General features: G+C 41.5%; 1 protein-coding gene across 13 annotated transcripts in view; it reads right to left on the bottom strand.

Moving 5' to 3' along the window:
* TTLL5 (tubulin tyrosine ligase like 5) overlaps positions 1 to 18,123 on the bottom strand; it is a 254,676-nt gene that overhangs the window by 198,183 nt on the left and 38,370 nt on the right. For all 13 annotated transcript variants that reach the window (XR_014148340.1, XR_014148339.1, XR_014148337.1 and 10 more), the window contains exons 8-12: positions 16,596 to 16,665; positions 16,079 to 16,163; positions 5,276 to 5,377; positions 3,468 to 3,559; positions 2,577 to 2,684 (exon numbers count right to left, since the gene is read on the bottom strand). Coding sequence is in view for 9 of the 13 variants with exons in the window: in XM_081830183.1 (XP_081686309.1) it covers positions 2,577 to 2,684; positions 3,468 to 3,559; positions 5,276 to 5,377; positions 16,079 to 16,163; positions 16,596 to 16,665 (457 nt within the window). In the remaining 4 variants the exon portion in view is untranslated. The remainder of the gene's footprint in view (positions 1 to 2,576; positions 2,685 to 3,467; positions 3,560 to 5,275; positions 5,378 to 16,078; positions 16,164 to 16,595; positions 16,666 to 18,123) is intronic.

Consider the following 18,123-nt stretch of genomic DNA (forward strand, 5'->3'; position numbering starts at 1 on the left):
CAAGAAGACAGTCAACAACTTAAAAAACTCCAGATGCACTCACTTTATTAAAACTGAAGAAAAGCAGGGAGGGGGAAAGGGGACCCATGGATGATGAAATGGACTTAGGGGTATTTTACTGAGTCAGAGAAAGTCACTACTTATTTCATGTCGGAATCTCCACTGCCATTAAGTTCCAGAAATTCTCAAGCTTCCAAAAGGCAATCAGGTAATAAAACAAATAGAAAAGGAAACCTTCAGAACAGCTTATGATCATTTCTACAACAAAAATTTTTATGCCAAGAAATTTACCCTCATATAAGAGCCAAGTAGATGTGGAAAAGAAACTTTAGTTTTTTAATCTAGTGAGGTTTCTGAAGTTGAAGATATGTTCTATGCACCCCTTCCTCAAACAGTTTACAATAATGCTAAGAGCTCTAGGCCCTTACCAAAACAGATCTACCGAGAAGCCTACTATCAAAGGCCACCAAAAGGCAATTAGAGCAAGTACCAATGATTCATTCACAAACATTTCTTAAACATCCTCTGAGAGCAAAAACAATGCTATTGTGCACAAGAGGAACAGAAACTAGGGAGACACCGCTCCTGTCTGCAAGGAGCTTCTAGTCCAGGAGGGGAGTCAGACACATAAATGCGTACCAGATGACAATCAGGTACCACTGCAGATTATGAATGGAAAGCTGGGGGCTGGGAGGGCTGTGACTGGAATACTTAGGAAAAAATTCACCAAAGAACTGATACTTGACTTCATCTTGAAAAGATGTCGGTAATGTATTAAGTAAAGTAACATGAGAAAAATCTGTCAAACGTAGGATAAAGCAGGTGCAAAGGCAGAGGGGGAGGGAAGGACCTGGCAGGCCCAGGGAGACGGTGAAAGGTTTGGTTTGGCAAAAAGAGAGTGAGAGGGGAAGGGGAGACACAGTGGCTACTGAGAATTGAGGCAATAAGCTCAGAGACTAAGGGGGAAGTGCACATGTAAACAAAACATCACAATATGATAGGAAAAGAACATAACAGAACAAAGTATCGAACAGCATGAGAAAGGAGACACAACAGGGCACTTTGTTAAGCAAGGGTTCCTAGAAAAGGCAATGGTCAAGCTGAGTCTTAGAATATGAACATGAGTGTGCTGGGCAGACAGGACAGCAGAATTTATACCGAGGCACAGAGGCATGGAGTGCTCAGTGGTATAGTTGGATTATAAGGTGTAAGTGGAGATTCTAGAAATTTCTTAAAAATTCTAGAATTTCTAGAAAATTCAGCTGGGGTCAGGTCCTTAGAAGCCTTGAAGTCATATCAAGTTTCTATTTACTAGTTAAGCCTAAGGAGCCATGTGAGGGTTTTACAAGACATGAACATATCTGCATTTAGAAAAGATGTCACAACCTCTTCTTTTCCTATATAATTTCAGGTCCTGGTTTATCTAAGCTCTTCTATTCGGAGTCTCAACACCTCCCTTTTTTAGTGCCCCTCAAGTACAGACTATTATGATAATCCATGAAAGAGGTCAAGAATTATTAATTCTAGTTATAAAAATAACAAAGAAATAATTTCTATTGAGCACAAATTGAGGAGCAGACATTGAGCCAACTGCTTTGCACACATCATCTCATCTGATCTTCATGGTACCCTTGGGAGGTAGGTACCATCATTACTGCCATTTTAAAGTTGAGGAAACAGGACTGGAGTAACTTGCTGAAAATGAGAAAACTAGTAAGGGGTGCGAATGGCTTTTAAACTAACTCCATCAGGCTCTAACAGCCATGTTCTCTACTTTCCTGTTACCCAGCCTCCCGAGCAAGCCATGCCTTATATCCTGACTACTGTATTACTTTAAATATCCCCCCAGCAATGACCCTAGTGTGTTTTACTAACAAAGCCTACCACCTGCCGAAAGCCTAGTGGACTTTACAGACACTGACACTGGCAATCACTAAAGAGCTCACACCCACACAGAAAGGAAACGTGCGCAGGCGCCCTTGGTGCCTGTCACAGCCAGCAGGTCAGGAGGAACGGACTTCCTGATCCAGGAGTTGTGAGCTGTTTCTTACTCCTTCTCTGTGCAATCGGAGAGTTATGGGTGGGAGAAAAGGGGAGGGAAGGAGGAAGAGGAGGAGAAGAAAGAGACGTGGGGGGAGAAAGCCACTAGAAAGAAGACTAACACAAAAAGGAGGAGTCATTGGAAACTGGGAGAAAGCACATACTGGTACCAGCCAGAGCTTCTTGGAACGGTTCCCAGTCTGGCTGCCAAAGAGCTCTGGAATATATTTGTTAAAGCTGGATTCCTGTACAGTCCATTGCAGGCTTTTTCTGATTGCACTCTGACAAAGAGACCCATACTTTAGTTCCAATCCCTGCTTCCCACACAGAAAGCTCGTGAGTCCTCAGGGGACCTCCAAGTAAGCCTACCACTGGCCTCTTAGTGGGACCTTCATGTGCTATGTGAGCCTAGAAAGAAAAGTCCACCACATACCTCTTATTCCTGTAGAATCACTAAGCCTCTCTACCCCAGGATCCCATCCCAACTTCCCAACCCCCTTTTCATAAAACATAGTAAGCTTCTTGAGTCTCCTTACCAAAACAACTGCTGCGGTGAGGAACAAAGGTTTTACAGGCTGTAGCAATAGCTAGTTCAGCAGAGATTATAGTCTTAATAATCAGGTCTTCCACATGGGCCATCAATGCTACAAAAAAAAAAAAGAAGAAGAAGAAGAAAAAGCAGCAGCAGCAGCAGAAGAAGAAGGAAGAAACACTATAATGCATGGAGTAGAAAGACTGGATTCCAGAACACAGTGTGATTATAAAAGCACATGTGCTCATGCCAAAAAGTCTCTAGGTGGCGCTCATGCAAATAGGCACTCCAGGAGAAGGCGTATCTAGGAATAAGTTGACACAGTCCAGAATGTAGGTGCGGGGGACTGTACTCAAGTGGCCTGCTACGACAAAAGATAGACATGGAATGGAAAGGAAGCCTTACTCGCCCGCTTTCGGCCTTCTCCTACCACCCATCTCTTTGTAGACTGAGCTTAGCCTTTTGCGCACTTCTCACTCTGCTCAAGGCTCAGCAGTAGTGTCCATTTTGATGCCAAGCCCTGTACTCCTATTTGACACTGCTCATTCTCCAATTCAGCAACATGAATGGGAGAGATTAACTTGGACAAATTTGCACTCACGGCCAATATGGAGAAAGTATTTCAGTTTGCAGTTCAACACTCAAGAAGGATTAATTCACTAAAGGCTAAAGGAAAAAGTTGTGCCTTCCAAACTAGAACAAGAAAAAGGATTTCGGGGCTCATGGAAAGCCTGTTCTCCATCTTGGACAGGGCAGGAAAACTTGACACCACCACCAATGACCCCATCAGATGTCTCAGTGACACTGTCAGAACTACAGAGGTGACTCATGCTGAGAGGCCAGGGCAGGTTACACAGAGGAGAGAGATCAACAGGGAAAAAGGCCTGGTACTCACCAGTTGTATCTCTGCCTTCCTGTTTCAGATACCTAAGCATGGCACTCATGCTCCATTTGTTCCCATAATCCTCCACCTCTGGATCATCACAGCTAAAACAAAGGAATGGATAGAGGTCACACATGCGAATAGGCCTGGCAGCAGAAATCAGATTTTTTACAAATACTTGTCCTTTTAATCTTTAGGAAAACATTCCCTTTGCTGACCTCCACTAAGCAACTTTTCTTGGTCGTTTTGGTCATATATCCCTACCTACCATTGAAATGAAAATGCATATGGCCTCCCTTACCGATGGGGGTAGGGGAGAAGGCAGCAAATTCTTCCTTAAGCAAACAATTATGTATCATGAAAGGGTGGAAGAAATGTGTGAAAGAATGTAAACAATTTAAGAGTGGTTACAATACATTAATAGAGTGAAATGTTCAGGGATACTAACCTAGACTTTGAGGTAAATGTCACATGAGCCCACAGAAGAACTTCTAATGCCATTTTCGGACCAGAACTGAGTCTGGGTGGGCTAGTGAGCTTATGTAGTGTAGCATTTTAATAAGCTAACCCAGCACAGAACTGCGTTAGCATCTGAAGCAAGCTCCCTCCGCTTCAGAGGTATACACAGCTTTTTTTGATACTTTCTGAGTTATCACTGAAGGGAGAATGCACTGGAGCCACAATGAAAGCAAAGAAGTACCCCCCTGCTAGAGCAGCAGACTGGCAAACAGGGTACACTGCCAAGACCATTGGAAGGGTCTTGCAATCTGGAACCCGTGTTTCGCAGCTGCCCCCTCATTCCCTACCACCACCCCACCACCCACTAGCTGCATGTCTGCTCATCTCCCAGAGTGAAGGATATGGTATCTTCAACCATTCCAAACACTGGTCACAGGACACTCCATGAAATCTATAGAGCTTTGGCAACTATGCCATCACTTCCAGATTCTTTTCTTCCTTTCCTTGGACCTTCTAGACACCTATTTTTAGTCTGGGTAGAAAGTAACTGTTTGGGTTTCTTTTTTATTTTTCCACTTTCTGGCAAAATTATCAGGATGAAAGAAAACAGAGCAGAAGGAATATTTCCACACAGCTGGGCTTGTACTCCCTTCCACTGAATCCTTTTCTGAGATGGCCTCATTTCTTTCTTCATTTAATTTATTCCTAACTTTTTCCCCCCAAACATACAAGTTTTTACTTCAGCACAGAGAAGAAAACAGAAGTCACCCGCCCATAATCCTGTCCACCATAGTTAAGCACTGCTAACATTTTAGTATATATCCTTATAGTTTCCATTTTCTCCCCTCGGCAAACATAAACAGCTTTAGTTATCTTATATATTAAAAAAGAAAGTAAACTACAAGTAGTATCTGGCAACCTGTTTTTTCCACCTAACAATGTACAGTCATGAACATTCTCTCTGATCTTGTGCACACATCTCTTGTTATTTCTTAAGGTTAAGTTCCTAGAAATGGAAATGCTGGGTCAAAGGGTACCAATATTTTTAAAGCTTTTGATACATTTTGCCAAGTGCTGAAATAACCTCATTTCTTGACTTCTAAAAAGTTCCATATGCCTATTAAATTCCCACACGTAAGTCAAGTGAGAAAAGTTGGTGAAGACGAAATTTAGGAAGGCATATTTTGGTAGAGAAAGGTGACACTGTAACAAGGAGGGCAAGCAATGGAGAAGCAGCAGCTAAATGTGCTAAATGACAGACGGCTTCCCATAGGTTACATGGAGATAAATGCAGGACAGTGAGCTGACTTTCCACATCCACAACACCCACACGTGGATGTTGGCTCAGCTGTAGCCAGTACCTGACATAGTCTCCACTCTTCTTATTCACACTATAGTTTGTCAGGTGCATGAACTGGTTCCGAATGTTCTTGGCTCCTTGATCATACCGCACAGTTGCAAACCTGAGAGAAAGGACATTAAGTTAAATGTCAGGAGCAGGGGTTCAAGGAAATGTAGGCTAGAACTCAGGATCAATGTGGTATTAATAAAAGGAGAGTGATATCATTAACAAATAATGAGTGCTTGATAAGTGCTCACTCCTATGGTGCTTCATATATAATATTTAATTCATTCCTTAAAGCAAGTCTCTGAAGTAGATAATATTATATTTCATTTTTAGAGTGGATATAAAAACTAAAATGTAACCTAGAAAGATTAAGTAATTTGTCCAAAATTACACTAACAAGGTACAATATCCATTCTTGATAAAAACCCTCCACAAAGTAGGCTTGGGGGGGACTATACCTCAACATAATAAAGGCCATATATGAAAAAACCCACAGCTAACATCATCTTCAATGGGAAAAAACTGAGAGCTTCTCCCCTAAGATCAGGAACAAGACAAGGATGTCCACTCTCACCACTTTTATTCAACACAGTACTGGAAGTCCTAGCCACAGCAATCAGACAACAAAAAGAAATAAAAGGCATCCAAATTGGCAAGGAAGAAGTAAAACTTTCACTATTTGCAAATGACACAATACTATATACAGAAAACCCAAAAACTCCACAAAAAACCTGCTAGAACTGATAAATTCAGTAAAGTCACAGGATACAAAATCAACATACAGAAATGCGTTGCATTTCTATACACCAACAACGAAGCAGCAGAAAGAGAAACTAAGGAACCAATCCCATTTACAATTACACCAAAAACAAAAAGATACCTAGTAATAAGCCTAATCAAAGAGCCCAAAGATCTGTACTCTGAAAACTATAGAACAGTTATGAAAGAAATTGAAGAGGACACAAAGAAATGGAAAGACATTCCATGCTCATGGACTGGAAGAACAAATATTGTTAAAATGTCTATACTACCCAAAGCCATCTACACATTTAATGCAATCCCTATCAAAATACCAACAGCATTTTTGCAGAGCTAGAACAAATAATTCTAAAATTTGTATGGAGCCACAAAAGACCCAGAATAGCCAAAGAAATCTTGAAAAAGAAAAGCAAAGCTGGAGGCATCACAATTACAGGCTTCAAGTTATATTACAAAGCTGTAGTAATCAAAACAGTATGGTACTGGCACAAAAAATAGACACACAGATGAGTAGAACAGAATAGAAAACCCAGAAATGAACCCACAACTATATGGTCAACTAATCTTCGACAAAGCAGGAAAGACTATCCAATGGGAAAAAGACAGTCTCTTCAACAAATGGTATTGGGAAAACTGGACAGCAACATGTGAAAGAATGAAACTAGACTTTCTTCCATTATACATAAAAATAAATTCAAAATGGATTAAAGACCTAAATGTGAGACCTGAAACCATAAGAATCATCCTAGAAGAAAATACAAGCAGTAACTTCTTTGACATCGGCCTAGCAACTTCTTTCTAGATAGGTCTCCTGAGGCAAGGGAAACAAAAGCAAAAATAAACTATTGGGACTACATCAAAATAAAAAACTTCTACACAGTGAAGGGAGGAGAAAAAGAGAGAGAGATTAAGGAGTGTACTTGTTGTGATGAGCACCAAGTGTTGTATGGAAGTGCTGAATCAGTATATTGTACACCTGCAACTAATATTACACTATATGTTAACTAGCTGGAATTTAAATAAAAACTTAAAAAGAAAAAAAAAGAAATAGCACAGCCAGAATCAAAACCAAGGCTGTCTGACTCTAAAACCCATGCTCTTAGTCACAGTGTTGTTGTCCCATATATATCTGGTTAAATGTTGAAACAATCATGTCTCCCTAAATTGAATTATTTTCTCACCCTCAATATTGCTGTCTGCAAATCTGGCTGTTGTAATAATGCGTAAGTTATATTAAGTTCAAAGAATGTAACTTTAATAAATTCATAAATACCCCCCCACACACACTGACTCCACATGTTCTTAACCACAAGATACTGCTTCTCTTATAGAACCTTAGACCAATAGGAAGGGTGAAAAATGAAAATAGGGTCGCCCACGCCTGGGAAATTGTGTGTGGGATGCTGTGGATGATGGGGCATTAGCTGGTCAAGAAACACCTAGTGGGTGCGTACATAGTGCCCGGCACCATAGTATTCTATGGAAAACATTAAGCAAAAAAGAAAAAACTGTTGGCATCACGTTGTACAGATTTAAAACTCATCTGTAGAAATACCAGAACTGATCTATAAAGTTCATTTTAAGAAATAATAATGGCAGCATTAACAGCACACAAAGCCTAGGTCTGCAAGAACAGCATAAATATGAGCATAGTGTAGGAGACTAATTCCTGAATTTGGAATGAAGGCAAAAGACAGAAGGATTAAACATGGAGCCCACTGAAAACAGAGCAGCAACTTGATACCCTGGACTGTTGTCAAAAGAAGACCAAAGTATAAAATATACGTGCCTCTGAAGGAAGTAACCAGGGAAAGAGAAAACTTTCCAGTGATACTCAACATCAACAAAAGGACACTCGAGTCGAATGGTTATGGTAAATATCAACCCCTGTTTACATACCACTATAACCATATCACCCTTCACTAAAGTGGTTTTCCCAAGAGGCATATCCAAGTGTGTGAAAAAAAATCCTGGAAGGCCACAAGTTTATTTTCATATGATTTACAAATTATTTACATATGCTTACTCAGACTATGAAGTCAACATGAATTTCTACCACATTAAAGGGCAGCATTTAAAAATGTTCCTCTTCTCCATTTCTTCTCACCCACCATCTCCGCTTCCTAATTCCCTGTGCTAGAAATATATGAAAGCCAAAGAAAGAAAAGTGAAAAACAACCCCCAAAAACCCCAAAATTAAAATAAACAAACATGAGGACAGGAAGAAGGATGTGGACAAAGAGAAAATGTTGACCAGGCATGTATGGTTAAGGGACAAGGGTTTAATGACCATTATGTCTGTGCATGAGAAGGACCTCTGATTTTTCAGAAACTTCCCGTATTTATCACCTAACTTCCAACCGTGTCACTCCATGGTAAGTAAACCTTATCTATGCATCCCAATCTTCCTTCTATAGACATTCTCCAATCAAGTGGGTGACTGTCATTCTCTGAATTCTAATGAAATGCAAAGAGGACCCACCCAGACATTACTCCACAGTGACATACCTCCTGCCATCCTCTCCCCCAAAAGAATAATGATCGAGAGGGAGGAAAAGGTTCTGCTTCAGAGAAAGAGGGTTTTCATCTCTCCTTGATATGAGGACCTGATCTAACTTGCTCGACAACCAGAAAAGACTGGCAAAAGCCTGGCAGTTGAGTAACCTGGTACTCCACACATCCGTCATTTCCACACCCCTTTTTTCAACAGGACTGCATCTCCAACAAATAAGGTTTCTTCGTCCTAATCTTCCTTTTCACTGAGGAATTTATACTCTAAACTCCAGCAAGGACAAGATTATTAGTGTCACAGAGTGGGCTTCTAAAGAGCATTGAGAAGTAAGAATTAGAGGAAACAAAAACAAAAACAAACTTAGGCTCAATGGGAAGTTACCAAAAGGGCCAAAAGCTACACTCTTTATTTCGCTTAGCCCAATGGGGAATGTAGAAGGCCACGTAGATATGCATGCTCATCTTCCCTCCTAAGTCAGGAAGATATTAGGGTTCTCACTAAAGCCCCTATTAAACAGACCATGTTCATCTCTGGTCACCAGTTCCTAACATTTCCTTCATATCATCTAGACCAGAGGTCCTACCAGCCTACTAATCAAGTTCTGATTAACCCACAAACTGTTTAAAAAAAAAAACAACTTGAATGACTTGGCCAGCATTTAAAAATTAGACCTTCCTTCCTACAGCCAGGACTTATATCGAGGAAGATGGTGGACAGGATAGGAAGGCAGCCCACAGGCAGTACATGGAGGTTATCTGTGCAGGGCAGTGGCCCACAGGGGTCAGAGTCCACACAAGGAGGGCATCTGAGGGGGGCAGTGGCCAAGGAGGTCCAGAGATTGGCTACACACAAAGGAATTGAGTGAATAAATATGCTGAAGATAAAGGGAGTCAGATTTCTCACTGTTGGAGAAGAGAGATTAAAAAAAAAACAAAAAAACAAGGAAAGGGAAAATCTAGAACGAGCCCTGTAGTTTTGAAGGAGAATTGGAAGTATTAATATAAATTCCACTTTTCAATATATGGAGACAGATAGAAAATTAAATACAGATGTCAGTGTGTGTACATGTACATGTCCATATATACAAACATAGATTTCCTAGGTCTGCCCATTTCAAGGACCTTAAAGCAGCAATATCCCAGAGCAATGAGCTTATCTAGCTCTGGATCTTGATTTCTAAATACTGTTCTCCATTAAAAGCAATCAACGCCCTTTGGAGAAAATGGCTGATTCCAGAGCTAGGGCAGAGAAAGAACGAGAGGAGCCTGAAACATCTTGTGCTCAAAGAAATGAGAGGACACAAAAGCCAGCTTACAAGGGCTCCCACTGGCCAAATCTGAGACAATATGACATCAAAATAAATCCTGATAATAAAGGATTATAACCCATTAAATAAAATAGGAATCCTTGAGTCCCCACTGGTATAAATAAATAAATGAATAAATAAACAGGAAGAAGAGACAGCTCTTCCTTGGAGTAAAATGCCAAATAATAAAAGGAAAAGGAATAAAGGAATTAGAAAATCATCATTTGGCAACTGTCACAGTAATAATTCAGGCAAGAAACATCAATGGATAGTAAAATCACTGAGTAAAAACTAGATGAGGAAGGAGATTTTACATGGTCTCAAAATCTCCTCTGAAGATACTTATTAATGACAGAGGAGAAAACAAAGTAATTTTACAGCAGACAAATCTGGAAGACATCACCTTAATCAAGTGGTCAAACACCAATAAACAATTATCATGTGCCATCAGATATAATGCAGTAACAACAGCATCACTTCTGTGGAATTCTGGCCAAAAATACATAACCTGGGTCCACTCATGAAAAAATATCAGATAACTCCAACTGAGGAACATTCTAAAAAATGACTGGCCTTTAATCCTCACAAATGCTAAGGTCATAAAAGTCATGGGAAGACTGAGGGAAATGTTCCAGACCAAAGGGGACTAAAGAGACACGGCAACTACATAGACCATGTGATCCTGGATCAGATCCTTTTGTTACAGAGAACATTATCGGACAAATGGCAAAATCTGAATGGGATCTCTACATGCAAGGTAAAAGGTAACTGCTATTTTTACAGCTTTTCTAGAAGTCTGAAATGGTTTCAAAATTCAGAGTCTAAAAACAGAAGTAAGTTTCTCAATAAAAATCTAGATTTTTGGGGCACCTCGGTGGTTCAGTCAGTTAAGCATCCAACTCTTGATTTCAGCTCAGGTCATGATCTCAGGGTCCTGAGATCGAGCCCCGAGTCAGGCTCCGCGCTCAGGACAGAGTCTGCTTGAGATTCTCTCTCCCTCTGCCCCTCCCCCTACTCACACTGGCTCACTCTCAGTGAATGTCCTCATGAGTCTTTAGGTTTGTGACCCCTGATTTAGACCTTCACATATCAGATTTCAGCCCGTTTAGGTCTGAAAGGTTCAACGCAAGCTCGTTATTAGCTGCAACCTAAGAGGTAATTCTCTGCCAGCCACCCCAGGACCACGTTTGCAAATACTTATCCTAGCACATACTGAAATCGAAGTGATGAATTGAGTCTTGAACCTCCCTCCCTCTTAATGAAATCAAGATTTAGAAAAAGCTCTAATGATAGAATTTCATAGCCTTGACCTTTAAACCAAAAAAAATGGGGGGGGGGGTAGGGAGCCTCTACTTCTTTGCCAAATCTGAAACTCTGTGTACTATTTCACAGCACGCCAACGAATGGAGAAGTATATGCCTTTTTTTTAAACCACACTGAAACATATAATCTTTATTCTGACAATGAATTCCTAAGTCAAAAGCTACCTTTCCTTTTTGCTTCCTAATGTTTCTCAATGAGAACGGAGACAATGGTAAGGATCTGTCTAAAACTCTTAAGCGTCTGTGGGAAGGGGTCCCGTGTTAGGCACATAGAAGGTACTGGATAAGCTTGAACTGAAACTGCACCTGAGTTGCTTGTCCAGGGAACGTCGCCAGTGTGGAACCAAAACAGGAAGGGAAAGCACAGACTTAGTGGAATCCTTTAAACTCTCTTCCTCCATTCCAAACCTATGTTGTTCTTCATAGATACGGCACCATAGGTAGAGTCATAGATAATCTGGACGTAGGGCAGTTAGCCCCTTCCCTTTGATAGTCACATCATCTAACAAACCTTCAGTCCAAACATACAAAGAGGAGGCCAGCCCCGAGGAGCCCCTGGCTGTGGCACTTGAGTTATCTTTCAGCAGGTGTAGCCATTCCGAGCCAGAAAGGCCCGGAGGATGAAGAGACAGCACCTCAGGCGGCCTTGCCAGGAGCCACCAGGTTTCATCCTGGCCTGACCCAGAAAAATCTTATGGAAGAGAACAAGAGGCCCAAGAGCTCTCTGATCTGCTGTCAACCAGCTGCAGGCGGGAGACTGCCAAAGCACTGCAGTGACTAGGCAGCGCCCCACAGAGCCGTCTGGGAGGGGATTACCAGCCTGATCCCCGGTCTTCAGAGCCAGAAATGACTCAAACTTCACAAACAGCAAAGGCCTGCCAGGGAGGGTGACAATGAGCACTGGAGAGGGTTTTCTTGCCCTTGTTGCTGTCTCCACGGCCCCCCACCCCCCTCGCTGCTGTGGCAGAGATTCTGGACAGTGTGCAGCCTGTGAGGTAATCTGAATTCCTTGGCAACCAGCAAGTACCTGAATTCTTTCAAAACCACAGGAATCCAGCAGAGAAAAGGTAAATATCCCTGCGGAGCCAGTGTTAATTAGCAAGGAAGGCTACTGAAGAAGGAACTGGGGGTGGGGAAGAAGGGAAAGGCATTACAAATGCTTGGGGGTCTTTTCTGAATTTCCACTCAATAATATGGCTAAAGCAGAAGAAAGGCAGGTCCTGAGTGGGACCTTCTCACTGTCCTCGCCTCCCACGTTCCAGTGTGGATGGGAGCCTCCAGTTCTGTGGATGGGCACCTTCATTTCCCCCAAGTTGCCAGTGCTACCTATCTTCGGGTGTCTGACAACACATTTGGTGTTCAAGTCAATTTTGTTTTAATTTCTTTTAACTTTTTCTTTTTCCTGTTGCAGTGAAAATTTGGCTATTAGCTCTGTCTCAAAAAAGGCCTCATCAAATCGTTCAGACCACATATTGGATCCACCTAAAACTGTAAAATCCAGGACAAAGTCTTTTTGGATCCCACCTCTGACAAGAAAAAAGCATCTACACCACTTTGGTAGAGAATGGTACCCCTCTCTGGAAGCTGAGTGTCCCCTGCTGGTGCAAAGCAGGAACACACTTGTCAAACTCAAAAGCAGGGTGGAACTTTGGGGCAAAAATGCTGGGCCCAAATACGAGGAACACAATTTTTTTCTAAACAGCTCCATATTTCGCCCAGGTATAAGAAAATAATGACAGTTTTCCTGTGTTAATAAAACAACAAGGACAACTGGAAATTATTAATCTAAAAACAAACGATTTCTGGTCTTTTTCTTAATAAGTTTAAAAAGGTCAAGAACTGACACAAAATATTTAGTTCACAAAACAGTCCTATGAATGAACTTAATCTTTATGTCTCCTAACCATTAATTTGAGGCCCAAAACAGAAGTGACACGGGAGAAGGCCCTTCTTTTCTAAAGAGGAAGCCAATTATATTTGCTGCCAGTGCTTTCTGTTTAGGAAAAATTACGGTTTTCCTTGTTGACCCTCAAAGTAAAATGGCCCACTGATCTCATCCTAAACTGATTATCTTCAGTAATGTCTACAGCAAACACACATGACCCAAAATTACCAGAGGCTGCAGATCTGGAGACGCTATAGACTATTGTTGAATGTAATGACACAGTTGAGCAGATTCTGAGGATTAAAAAGCAGCAGATGAATGCCAAGATAGATAGTGAGTTAAGACACAGGAACTTGAGGGCGCCTGGGTGGCTCAGTCGTTAAGCGTCTGCCTTCGGCTCAGTCGTGGTCCCAGGGTCCTGGGATCGAGCCCCGCATCGGGCTCCCTGCTCGGTGGGAAGCCTGCTTCTCCCTCTCCCACTCCCCCTGCTTGTGTTCCTTCTCTTGCTGTGTCGCTCTCTGTCAAATAAATAAAAATCTTTATAAAAAAAAAAAAGACACAGGAACTTGGGCACATGGAAGTTCCTGTGTACAGCAGGGCAGCTGCGCAGGACTCACTAATAGCCTGTCCTACTGCACCATCCTCGTGTAAAGCGTTGATATTCACCTATCCTTCTGGATTAACTGAGCCAAAGCCCTGAACAGTCCTATGATTTGGTTCAATTTGGTCTGGGTTTTTTAAAAACTGTCTTCCAAATTATTCTGGGGGAAAAAAAAAAAAAGCATCCATTAAAAAAAAAGTACACACACACCCACACATACACACACTCAGTTCCTGCTGGAGGCAAGAGAAGACAGTTACTCAATTCAGTGGATTCTGACTTCCAACACACATCCAGTAGCCAAAGCACTCGCATATCTGTAGTAAATTCTATAATGAATGTTGTAGTGCTCTCATTTCATAGCTGAACCACTGAGGCCTTAAAACTATGCTAAATTTTACCAACAGAGAGGGCTATTGATACCGTGAGTGCAATGCCTTTGGAATAATACACAGAACATGCTGGTATGATATCCTTGAGAAACAGCGGGTGTAACCTTGAGGTCTTTTCCCTATTCAAGAAGTTCAATTTGTGGCAGGACATCATCAGTTCCTGAGAAGAGCACAGGAGGCAAGATGGGGTGAGGATGGAGGGAAGGAAGGGCTGGGAAAGCTCAGGTATCTCAGCTTACAAAATGGAAAATCCTCAGCACCTTATACCCCTGAGCAGAAGGAAAGGGTATCTTTTACCTTCTTTTTGATCTACATAGTATGGGGACTCAGCTTTTAAACCTATACTTCAAAGTCTGAGAGCACATGTGTCTGCAAACACGACAGAAAACTGCCCGCCTATGAAAAGCTCATTAGGGCTAGGAGGCAGGGTGTGCTCAAATGTCTGGTTCAGCCCTTTACCTAGAAACTGAGAGAGACTTTAGTTTCCCCCTCCTTTGCAAGGAACAAGAGTCCAGAACCATGGAGCTTTGGTAGCCTCCAGTGTTCCTCACGCTCAAACTCAGAAATCTTTTATGACCGTGTTTCTGAATGCTGTCGCTGCCACCTAGAGGCGAAGGGGAGACTCACCTCAACCAGCTACAAGCTGGTTAAAGGTGCTCACCCTGATTCTAGTCACAGGATACATCAAAAATGTGAGTCTATGACAGAATTAAAATAACATTCTAAAATAGCAGCTTCCAGAGGACAATAATTCATGTCAAAGCACCTAAACTTAAATAGGCTTCTTTTAACCATGATATTTCCCATCTTCCAGGTGCATTTTCTAAAATACACAAATACAGACCAGGCTTTTTTAGCTCGTCATGGCTGACTGCAGATGCAAAGTACCTCCTCAACTGCTGTGTCCTATAAGGGCCACTATGCAGAAAAGGGACTTCAGGGCAAGCTAGTTAGAAAACAGATTGATTGATTGATTGATTGATTTTAGATTTTTATTTATTTATTTGACAGAGAGAGAGACCGAGAGAGAGGGAACACAAGCAGGGGAAGTGGGAGAGGGAGAAGCAGGCTCCCCGCGGAGCAGGGAGCCCGATGTGGGGCTCGATCCCAGGACCCTGGGATCATGACCTGAGCCGAAGGCAGACGCTTAACGACTGAGCCACCCAGCCGCCCCCAGTAAATAGATTTATATATTAGTTTTGTGGGGGGAAAGAACACAAGCACAGCAAAGTTACATATTTATTTTAAACAATGTAAAGGGGCTATGAAAACAATGTCACCTGTAAAATTCTGTGGATGGGGGTGGGAGGGACACTTCAAATTATTATAACTTGAGCTTAATTTTGTAAGTAAGTCACGTTACCTTAAAACCTAAAAAGTACTTCAAGAGAAACAAAATGTATATACAACCACTGTTAAGTGTATTACTTGCAGGTGAAAAAAAAAAAAAAAAGAAGCAGCTAATGTCCCCAAAATACAAGAGGACAACAAAGAGGGCATGAAACAGCTCAGACTATGAGCTCTGGAGTGAGATCCACGAGTTCAAATTCCCACTCCACTACCATCCAGCTGGGAGAGCTCTGAAAAGTGACCAAGTTCCCTCGCCCCTTGAAGCCTGTTTCCCCAACTGCAAAACTGCATCAACTATAAGGTTGTTGTGAACACTGAAATAAATGTCTGGTATATAACAGGTAAATCAATATGGGATTCTTTTTTCCTAGATCGGTTGTGAAGACCAATGACAATTTATCTTAATACACTAGGGTCATCATAACAATCACCATTGCATGAAAATACAATGTGATCCTGGATCCGTGGTGCTGGGAAAGGTGTGTGTTTGCATACAGATGCGTGTTCCTATGTGCAGAGATGCAAGTGAGACTGCAAAGTAACATGACTGATGTTCTGGAATCTGAAGCCCATCTGGGTACACTCTAATTTTCTGAGTTGAGCATAACAGAAAGAAACAGCCTGATCTTAATACACTCGTTAATGGATCCACTCTGAATAAACACCCCTTCCCCCCAAAAGTCTCTTACCTAGCCAATCCTTCTTCATAGAGATAGATAACAAGAGGATCATAGGAAGTCACAAGCACATAGAGGCGCACATCAAACTTGAAATCTAGGGAAAAAAAAATTGGGGTTCATCTGTTTTCTGTTACAGAATGAACAAGGCAATGTAACAAAGAAATATGACAGAAAGAACAGTCTTCCTCTCCCCACAAAACACAGACTGCCTGCACACCTCACCCTTTAAGGATAAATAATTACCCATTTAGATAGAGATATATCATATACATACACTGAGAAAGAGAGCTTACATATACAGACTGCGCAGCTCTCACATCGGTGTACTATAAAGCACTTTCTTTTCTAGTCTCTCATTTCATCTTCAAAATAATCCCATGAGGTAGGTAAGGCACCAGCCTCATCTCTAGAGCCACAGCTGCCAAGAATTCCACCCTAGCTTCATAAAGACTTACTAGAGAAGACTGTGAAAATATTCTTTAAAATTAGCAAGATCGAGCCCGACAAGGGCCCAATCGCAACTCACCGTCTATAAGCAGGGGGTTGTTAATGTAACGGGAGACCAGGATGTTCTCCTCCAGGGAAATCTGGTTCGGCTATTGAGTAAAGAGAAAGAATAAAAGGACAGAAATCCTAACTCACAATAAGGGGGCAGAGTTCTTGACCTTTCAGAAACAATAAGGTGGAAAACTACAACTCTTAAGAAAAGTTTTCCTCCCACCTACCCCTATATTCAACTGGTCAGGTAACACACCATTTATAAACACTATGGGTATCCAATTACAATGGGGGAAAAATATACCACTTCTCACATAATAAAGAGAGCAATAACAGCTTTAAAGATTTATATACATGATATTAAATAGTTACATGCCAAGAAAATAAAAGCTACTCAAAACATAAATAAAAAGGTGCTTTCTCCCAAATGTAAAGTATGATGGAAATTTAAAATACCACCATTATTCTTAAGTAAAGGCTTTCATCAAGTTGCTTAGGGAACTTACAGATCTTTCCCCAGTGGATCCTGGCATTTTCCCTGAGAAATGAAACGATGTTTCATTGATTCATTCAGTTGTACTTCCTATGCTATTATATATAAAGACTGAACTAGATCTCTTAAAGAGTTTTTCAGTGAAAAATGAGTTTATACAATAAGTAATCATGAGTACTGTTTGATACTGTATAAAGTACTGAGGATCCAGTGCAGACAGATACAATCCCTGCCCTCACAGAGCCTAATCCATACTTCCAAAGAGTTTAATATTTAGGTAAAGTTAAAGGAACACAAGCAGCATATCTCCAAGTGCAAGACGTGAGACTGCACGAGTCCAAGTGCAGACCAGTTAGGTGGATCAGTGGGGGAAGGCCTATTCTGGAAGAGTAGGTGCAGAAGTGAGTGCTGAAAGCTACTGAGCACGTGGTGGAAAGGAAAGGAAGCTGCCATGGAAAGGTGGCAGACACAGGGTTCAGTAGAAAGGAGAGTAAGCAGATCACTGACCTGGGGCTAAATGACTGACCTGAGGAATAATGAAAGGTATGGTTAGAATATTAGGAGGGAGGGACCCCGCTGGCAAAGGGATTTGAACCCCCGACAAGGGGAGTTTAGCCTGAACGTGGTGGGAAGGAGGAAATGACTGTGGATTCTTAATAGTAAGATTAAAATATATGGAATAGCACAACTCTAAGTGAGATTAGATTAAAAGAAAAATCAGCTGGAAGTCACCACAATCTATATAGGACAAAAGGACTCCAAAAGGGAAGTGACTAAAATAATAATTGTAATGATAATGGCTACAGTAGTAGCAACAAAAATAACTATTAACATTTGCAGGGAAAAAAACGTAATAAATGTACTGAACATTTGCTACATGTCCAGCGTTGTTCTATGTGCTAATTCTTCGCAAGTATTATTTCCTTTAGTCCTCACCGAACCCGATGAGGTAGGTATATTACCATTCAAATATTAGAGATGAGGAAAGAGTCAGACAGGGTGACAAAGTCACACAGTGACAGAAGAGCACTGGAACCCAGCCAGTTGGCCTCAGAGGCTTAAC

The sequence above is a fragment of the Leptonychotes weddellii genome, chromosome 9, assembly GCF_054177405.1.
Source record: "Leptonychotes weddellii isolate Sample4059 chromosome 9, ASM5417740v2, whole genome shotgun sequence".
NCBI lineage: Eukaryota > Metazoa > Chordata > Mammalia > Carnivora > Phocidae > Leptonychotes > Leptonychotes weddellii.